This window comes from Arachis hypogaea, chromosome 6, assembly GCF_003086295.3.
Source record: "Arachis hypogaea cultivar Tifrunner chromosome 6, arahy.Tifrunner.gnm2.J5K5, whole genome shotgun sequence".
NCBI classification, from domain to species: Eukaryota; Viridiplantae; Streptophyta; class Magnoliopsida; order Fabales; family Fabaceae; genus Arachis; species Arachis hypogaea.
Genome location: NC_092041.1, coordinates 88,762,463 through 88,771,219, shown reverse-complemented (window position 1 = coordinate 88,771,219; position 8,757 = coordinate 88,762,463). Strand labels below are relative to the sequence as shown.

The following is an 8,757-nucleotide window of genomic DNA, read 5'->3' as shown; positions in this document are numbered from 1 at the left end:
TCAGATCAAATTACACATCATTGCAATGCATAAATTATGTGAATACACAAAAGAAGAAGGATTTTCTAAGAGCGTTCATGCTCACTTCAATATTGAACAGATGAATAGAACTTCGGTTGAATTGTTTCAGATATATGATGATAACAGAAAGAAAAGAATACTTGTGCCTACCGAAAGAGTTCGAGGCTATTATGCTCTCCTTAAATTGGATAAGCATCCTGGTTATAAAGTAAGTTGTCCTTGTTGTGCTCTTATCTTTAATATTTCTTTGGCAATAAAAAAACCTAAGGAAATAAGCAAGTTATCCTAGGGTGAACCTACAGAGCTATTCCTTAATCTCGTTAAGATGACTCTAGAGACAAGGCAGACTCCAAAAATTCTATTTGCCCGCGATGTAGCAAGGTTTGTAATTTCAAATGAAAATTAGCTATTTTTTTAACTTACTTAGCTTGATTATTATTAGGGGTATAGTGATTTCATTTGATTTTGACTTTAGCATAATTATTGGGTCTTTATTGATTAATCAATTAATTAATTAATTAATTCAAGACAATTGATTTTGTTCTGTTCTTGATTTTCTCTGTTCTTGCTATCGTTTGTTGTTCTTCACTGCTATTTATTTTGTTGTTCTCGGCTTCTTGCTACTGTTTGTTCTTGATTTTCTATTCTTAATTTATTGTTCTTTGTTGTTGCTAATTTTTTGTTGTTCATTTTTAATTTGTTGTTCTTCACTGTTGGCTTCTTCTACTATTATTTTTATTTTGAATTTGTTAGTTATTGATTTTAATTTATTGGTTCTATTATTTTTTGTTCTTGATTTTAGTTTTTTTCTCTTCACTGCTGTTTTGATGGCTGCTATTTTTTGTATTTAATTTATTATTGATTAAATAATTTATTATTGTTCTGTTTTTTATCTTGATTCACTGATGTGCTGTTATTTACTGATGTTATTTTTCTGTGATATTTTTACAGTTTGATCACAGTATAAGTGACAATATTGGTGAAACTGAAGGTGGAATTGATGGACATATTCTTTGTGCAATTGATATGTCAAGTCTTAGATTTTGTTTGTAGTTTTTATTTTTAAAAATTTTTAATGTGCAATGAGAAACTGAGATGTTTAATGTATAATGAATTTTATAGAAGCAGGAACATATTTGTGTAGCGAGATTGAAACATCTCTAAAGAAGTGAGTGAATACTTACTTTTGCATGATATTGTAAGTGAGTATTTTTTTTTGTTAGTTTACTAATTAAGTCATGTTATTTAGAGCTGTTGAAAAGATAGAGTAGGCATTTGATCAAACCCAAAGGCTTGGTTATTATCAGGTTAAGCTTCAATACCTAATTTCTTGAAGCATAGTTTTGACTTTTTTAAACATATATAATTTTGATGAACTAATTTATTTTGTATGTGATATAATTTTTTTTAGTTCAATGACTAAAATAGAAAAATAATAAGCTTTATTTTAATATAGCGACATACTCGCGGTTGATGGTGGTGACAAATTAAAGACTTCATTGCAACTGAAACATTTGTGAGATACCTATCGATTTGTTATTAGTTTAAAAGGAATTTGCGATGACATTTGTGATAGTATTACAATTAATTGACTACATATTATTTTCTAGCAAATTAGTGACTACTTTGTAACTTTGCTTTCTCATTTAGAATAGCTTTGGTTTAACAATAAAATTCCTATAAATTTGATTAAGATTTTTCAATGATTAACTATAGATTTTCTAGAAAATGTGATAGATTTGCAATCATATTAGCAGAAAACTTGCGATGAGTTAGATTCAGAAAATTTTTTCGCTAATTAACGTCAACTAAGCATTCTGTAATGACCCACATTTTTAAAAATCTAAATATAAATAAATTATAATTTATTTTATAGATTGGAGTTCCTTATTTTTAGAAATTATTGTATTATAAGTAATTATATTAATTTTATAACTATTTGAATTCAATTAAATTTATATTCTTTTATATATATATATATATATATATATATATATATATTGTTATGATAAAATATTTTACATAATTAAAACTATAATTCTACTAATTTATAAGTAATAAAAATTATATGTATATTTTAATTTGAGTAATTGATATTTTTAAGTTAAAAATAAAGTTTAGTTAATAATATTATTGTCGAGCGCGATAGCTGCGGATATGAGTAAGTATCGATACTCTTCGATGAACCTAGCTTTGCTAATGCTTCGTCGTATATCTTTTATCTTTGTTTTACTAATGTCATTTATATTAGTAACTCATATATATTATTACTTGTGTTTAATATATTCAGTTTTTATAATTATCTGTTTAGGATATTTATAACTTGAATTGCGGACTCCGCAGCTTAAGGAAGTGACACCCAACCCCCCTTATGACACCTCGCCACCATTATCATTAATCATCACTACCTAATTTTAATTTTTCTCTCTTGGAACTGAACCAAAATTGAAAGAAAATAAAGAAAGAGAGACCGTGGAGAGAGAGAGAAACCGTAAAACCTCCGAGCTTCCAACTTCAATTTTTTGTGATCCGTAACTCCAATAAAAAATCTAATCCGATCAAAGTGTTCATATCTTCCTCTTCTTCACGTTGAAATCACTTTTATCTGGGAGAAATTGATGGTGGAGCTACTGTCCCTCCATGCAAAGTTCGGTCGAGGGAGCCTCGGAGGTCGAGTAGCCGATTTTGATGTTTTCTTCTTCAATTTCTCGTTCAGAAACCTTTTCTGAAGTTTTTGTTGTTTTGATTTCTGCATGTAGGTAAGGTTTGGTAATTTTATAATAATTAAATATGAATTTGATAAGCGAATGTTGGTTTGATTGATTATTATTTGAGTTTGATTAATTTTATATTGAATTTCTGTTGAATTATTATTGTTTGCTTGAAATTTTGGTTTAGCTATGTATGAACAACCAGCTGAGGTGTTTTGATTATTTTGGGACTATTGTGATGTGGTATTTCGAGATAAATTTTATGAAGTTTGATGGCCGCGAGATTAAATTAAAAGCTGTGAAAAATCAGTTACCGAAACCGTTGAAAAACTAGTTAAAAATCAAGTAATTTTGATGAACTTTTGATGAGTTTGATTTGGTTCTTTAAAAAAATACAAAACCCTCATGTTTTGACTATTTGGTGGCCAAAATATAGTTAAGAAAGATTTTTGGGGATGGTAGTTAAATAAAAGAAAGTTTGTGAGTTAAAATAGAATTTTTAGAAGTTTAGTGATTAAAGTGTAGTTTTTAAAACGTTTGGGGGTCAAAATGAATTTTAAAAGCTTAAAGAATTATATTAGCTGATTTTGAATTATTAAAGAAATGTTTATATTTTGAGTTTTATCGAAAAGAGTATTATGTTTGAATTTGATTTATTAAGAAAAGATTTATTTTTCAAATTTGACTTATTTGAGGAAGAGACACCGAGTAAGAGACAGTGGCGTTATCCACTTGCTTTGGAAAAGAGATGAGGAAGAAGAATGATAAAATTTGAGTTCGAATTATGAAATTGAATGAATATGATAAATGAGAATGATTGATGATAAGTATGTCTTTATTTTCTCTCTCGTTGTAAGGGTGATTGGGCACCTGTTTCCTCTAATGGTGACGGGCCACATAATCCCTCTATTGGTGACATGACACATAATCGCTCTAATGATATTAATACACAACAGAGGGACAGTGTCTGGGTTAGCTACTGGACATGTTGGGTTTGGCTATATAACCAACAAATGAGCTCATTAGCCATAGGACAGATATGCATCATACTTGTTTGAACATATTTATTTGTGAGGGTATTTTCTGTGATTGTGGGTGTGCTATATGATTGTTTGATTTCTGTGTTCTTTATTTGTTAAGTCTAAATGTATTCTTTTACTCGTTGTTGTTAGCTATGATAATACAATGAACAAAACCATATACCCCAACCCTACTAAGAACTCTCCAGTTCTTACCCCCTAGTTCCACCCTTTTCAGCTACCAGTGCGAAAGTTTAGTGCGGAGCAACAGGAGCATAGAAGATTATGCTTACGAGTTGAGTTGTTAGAATTTATTTTTTCCTCGCCTTTAGTTAGAGTTTTATTCAAAGGGGTAGGTTTTGTAATTGTTTTTGTATGTGTTGAGTTAAGAAATTAACTAACATAATTGATGATGACAAACATTAATTTTATTGGGCCAACTACCCAATTAGTTTTGATGATTTTGTTTTAAGTGATGCAGGATAAATTTCAATAATGCAATGGCCCAAATAAATAGAACAAAAATCTAAAGCTTTCATAGTGTGCTACACTTTCAAATAAAACCCAAATTAATTTAGAACAAAGAAATATAGTTGTAGCAGCCCAATATGATGGAAATTAAACCAGAAACAAAAAAGGGCTATAAAGCACTAAAAGCCCAAAAGTGTTAACCAAAGAAATCACTTGGGCTGAAGAAGAAGAAAGCCAACCTAAGTTTATGAAGACTCCATCAAGCTGAAGATCTCCAAAGCCAAGTTCACATGCTTGCTTCAGTAAAAGACCCAAAAGGGGGAGAGAGAGAGAGAGAGAGACTCGTTCCACTTGCTCATTTCATCAAAGAAAAAAGAAAGAGAAAGCTTAATCAAAGAAAGCAAATGTCTAATCACCCAAATCAAGCCACAGTAAGCTAAGTCAAAAGTTAAAGGTGATTTATTTTCATTTGTATGCATGTTAATTTCTTCACTCCTTTTCCAATTTTCTGCAATACCATTTTTGGTTAAATGAAGAAAGAAGTCTTTGATCTCCACTGCTGTAAATCAATGGTTCACAAAGTTTCTTGGAGGCAAAGCACATTATTAATGGTTCGGATTTGGGTTTACCACTGAACAACTTTCTCTTTGCTACTCAAATGTCTTCGGTCAAGCAAAAAAGGGACAGCTTGGAAATCCCTAATTTGGGGGTTAATTGAAGAAAGTCAAATGACAAGCTTAGGAAGCACACAGCTTAAGAAGTTGACCTAGGAGAGAGAAACTCAGCAACATGTAAGGAGATACACTACAAGAAAAAGGCGCATTTGTAACAAAAAATATTGTTACAAAACGTCGAAATTTTGAAACAAAAGTTTTTTGTAACAAAAAAAGGGTCCATTGCAGTAAGTCCCGTTACAAAAAGTTTTTGTAACGAAAAATGAAACTGTTACAATTCAATACCATATTTTGTAACAATTTTTTCTGATACAAAAAACCAGAAGCCGTTACAAAAGTGGTAACAAATTTTGATCTTGAAAGGATTTTTGGTAACAATATATTTTTTCCTATCATAAAATTTTGTTACAAAATATAACTTGATTTTGTAACATTTTTTTTCTTTAGTTACAAAACACTATTTATTTTGTAATTATTTTTTAATTAATATATTAACTAATTTACTCACATTCATATAATATATAATAACATAGATAGTTCAAATATCTTTCATTTAACTAAGATTGTTTTATAAATCTTCAACATATAAACTTTAAAGTACAAACTAACGATACATTGGAGAACCCTAATGAACTAGATAGATACATAGGACAAGAAAAACAAGGAATTATAAATCTCCAAAATATAAACTACAAATTACAAACTCCATCATATTCATATATCTTCTTTCTCATGAAGAAGCTTTTAATAAGTGCCACACACCTGAAAAGACGACCAACAATAACAATATGGTGTCAATTAATGCAATTCTAAAAAATTGTCTAGAAAATTTGAGTTTTACTGTCTCTAATACCTATTTCAAATTGTTCAGTTAGTACAAACATGTGAGAAAATCATAACCAAACGGTTCAACTCAAATTAAATGAGACCTGCAACATTGAAAACAAGACACTTTGCAGAGCATGGTTCTTCACATCCTGTCACCTAAGGTTTGAAGCTCCATGAATAATGGCAGAGTTTTGCCAATATCAACAATCTGCTGAAATTCAAAACCCTATTTTATTACCAACCAAAGGCATAACCACATGCTTATCAAAGCATCAATATCCTCATCACAGAAACTATACACCCATCCTAAATTTTCCATTCAACAAAAAAATCAATATACTTGGCAAAGGAACAAAAAAATTTACAGCAACAAAAGATTTAGCTACAAATTCCACTATTCAAGTATTAATGAATCTAACCTTCTGTTGAGTAAAAGAGAAAGCACTTCCTCTCAGCTTTAAAATTGATATCAACAAACCTGATTGGATCCAAATAATAATAATAATAATAATAATAATAATAATAATAATAATAATAATAATAATAATAAATCATATTGATTTGTAAACAAAACTAGCTCATCATAATTAGAAAACAAAACAAGTAAGCTCTCTGCAAGACTCATTTAACTAAACTCCTATTATCTATCCCAAAAGAAAAATATTTGTATGCACAAAGACTTGAGGAAATCTAAATTTGGAAGTTCCAAGTAGAGACCATAACCATGGGTTAGTATGCTTCATCATGAATCACGTAAAACAAATTTACTTAACTTTCTGATAGTATTAATATATCACCTGTACAACAACTCCACCATCTGAATTTCCTTCACCTCTTATGATACTCAAAATCTTCTCAAATGCACCTTCAAAGATGACAATCTTTTGAATGTCCTATAATCATTAAATAAATTTAAATAAGACAAACACTCTATCATCCAACACAATAAATACAAAAAATACTAGTAGAACAAAAAGTTTACCCCAGCTTCACGCGTCAAGTGAGTAAGAAGCAATAAGACTTCGTTCCTTATTACCTGGAGCTGGAGGTAAACTTTGATTATTATATTTCAAGCTTTCTTTCAAAATGAGGATCAATAGGCAACCTATATTAGAATATTCCAATTTTCAAAGGTAAATATTTTTACAGAGTACCAAATTATCACCAACATATTTATTGAAATTTTAACCAGCCAACATAAATATGAAAGGTTAAACAAGTATATATTGTGTAGCCGTATGAGAAAATACATCAATTAAGTTTGAAAAAGTTATTGAGAAGACTGCGGAGCTTTCAAGTCTTGTACCTCGCGATCCATGAGCATATCCATTAGCCTGTGTTATTCCACGAGGGATGTTCAATATAGCTTCCTGCAACCTGAAGAGGAATCCAGCAAGTGTCTTTAATGAGAAAGATGATTTAACAATTTGAGGAACTAATGCAAATAGAATTTATAATACTAATACCTCTGTGAAGAATTAGTGAGAAGGGCAGTCAGTAGTTGCAAAGTATAGTACTGCACATAATTGAAATTGAAATTGAGCTAAAGTATTACCTTGTAACCAGATCTTAAATCTATCTTCATGGATCACAGAGTTCACCAGAAACTAATTCAATACACAATAATGATTGAGGATTTATCAGAACCTTAAAAGAATTCGATTTTGTTCATGCTCATGGAGCACACACACATTTATGCAAGCATCTCGAGTGCAAATGGAAAATTGGAGAGTAGAAGCTGAAGCTCACCATATCAGATAGTTTTTGGAGTTGTTGCTTATTGGCAGCTGTACGCTCAATGAATTCCAATTCGTCATGCAATTCGAGACCCAAATAATAGTCGCTGCACACACATAGCACACAAAAGAAAGACGCAAAAATCACAAAGTATTCGAAAATCTCAGAATCGGAGAAATTGAAGATGAAAACCTAAATAAAAAGAACAGAACCAAGGAAACGAACAGACCAGAATCAATGTAACAGAATTAGAACCAGCAGCAGCAACCCTAGTAGCCCTCTCTTCACAGAACAATTCCTCTCTCTAACGGGCAACAACAGCAATCAGAGTTTCCAGTAGCGATGACAACCGATCTAGGGGATGATGGCAGCAGCAACGGTGGTTCTGGGAAGCAAAGACACGACGTTGGTTCACCTCCACAGCGACGATAACAGCAGCATCACCCTCCGCTGCCTCCCTCTTCGAGTTCTGTTCCTTGCGTTAGTGACAGTGGTTTCCTCTGGTGGCAGCAACGGTGACGAGACATGGTGCCGGTGACAGAATCGACGACTTCCTCCTCAGTTCGCGATTCCAACCGTGGTGGCAACTTCCCTCGACGGCACCAGGGCACAACAGCGACACGGTCATGGGGCGACGGCGCAGATGACGCGAGCTCGCAGAAGCTCCCCCAACGGCCAGCCCGCGACGGTGCTCTTCCTCTCCTTGGCCTTTGCTCCCTCGCACGCTCCAAGGCAGATCGGCGGTTCAGCGGCGACGGTTTGGGCTGGACGGCGCAAAGCGTGGCTCCCTCTTTCCCTTCCCGATCTCTCTTCTCTGATTCCCACTGTGTGTATGTTGCGTTTTTGGAAAGGAAAGGGGGTGGGTGGGGCTGTGTCATGCGAAGGTGAAGGGGGGTGTTTAGGTTAGGTTACAATTTGGGAATTAGGTTTTTCATTTAATTTAAAAATTTAGAGTAAAAAATTAGGAATTTTATAAAAGAATAAAGATAAATATGAATAAATATTTTGATAAAATTAGAAAATAGACTAATTTTAAAATTAAATATATTTTTTAAAAAATATTTAAGAATATTATTTATTAATATATTATTAAGTTTAATTAATTATTTTAATTTAAATTATTAAATGAACATATTAATTATTTTTTATAAAATATAGCTTATGTTTAAGATATTGATTATTTAAATTAAATGATATAATTTTTTATTATTTTTTTATTATCGGAATTTTAATTTTAATTTATAAAATAACGAATTATAATAAAAATTGTACATAAATATTAATTGGCATAAATTT

At 31.4% G+C, this 8,757-nt stretch overlaps 1 protein-coding gene across 21 annotated transcripts; it reads right to left on the bottom strand.

Moving 5' to 3' along the window:
* Nucleotides 1-5,430: 5,430 nt before the first annotated feature.
* On the bottom strand, nucleotides 5,431-8,381 carry LOC112696870 (golgin candidate 6). 21 transcript variants are annotated; one of them, XR_003150960.3, is made up of 9 exons: nucleotides 7,691-8,381; nucleotides 7,474-7,567; nucleotides 7,280-7,331; nucleotides 7,031-7,101; nucleotides 6,707-6,829; nucleotides 6,522-6,617; nucleotides 6,144-6,202; nucleotides 5,826-5,932; nucleotides 5,431-5,658 (listed from the first exon to the last, which is right to left on the bottom strand). XR_003150960.3 is itself a non-coding variant. In XM_072197250.1 (8 exons), the coding sequence occupies exons 4-7, from the start codon at nucleotides 7,052-7,054 to the stop codon at nucleotides 5,867-5,869; spliced, it is 249 nt and encodes an 82-aa protein (XP_072053351.1). In that variant the 5' UTR covers nucleotides 7,055-7,101; nucleotides 7,191-7,331; nucleotides 7,474-7,567; nucleotides 7,691-8,361; the 3' UTR covers nucleotides 5,431-5,658; nucleotides 5,826-5,866. The 21 variants fall into 21 exon arrangements, 4 of the variants coding, with proteins under 4 accessions (XP_072053351.1, XP_072053349.1, XP_072053352.1 ...); XR_011862432.1 differs by having other exon boundaries at nucleotides 5,826-5,935; nucleotides 6,707-6,766; nucleotides 7,691-8,371; XR_003150963.3 differs by having other exon boundaries at nucleotides 6,707-6,766; nucleotides 7,691-8,371.
* Between the last annotated feature and the right edge of the window lie 376 nt (nucleotides 8,382-8,757).

What these genes read in the sequence shown, in the direction of transcription:
- LOC112696870 (XM_072197250.1), bottom strand. Translation starts at nt 7,054, where the DNA reads ATGGATATGCTCATGGATCGCGAG. An exon ending in ATATGCTCATGGATCGCGAG is followed by an intron (nt 6,767 to 7,030) that starts GTACAAGACTTG and finishes GTTTACCTCCAG; the next exon opens with CTCCAGGTAATAAGGAACGA. An exon ending in ACTTGACGCGTGAAGCTGGG is followed by an intron (nt 6,618 to 6,706) that starts GTAAACTTTTTG and finishes TAATGATTATAG; the next exon opens with GACATTCAAAAGATTGTCAT.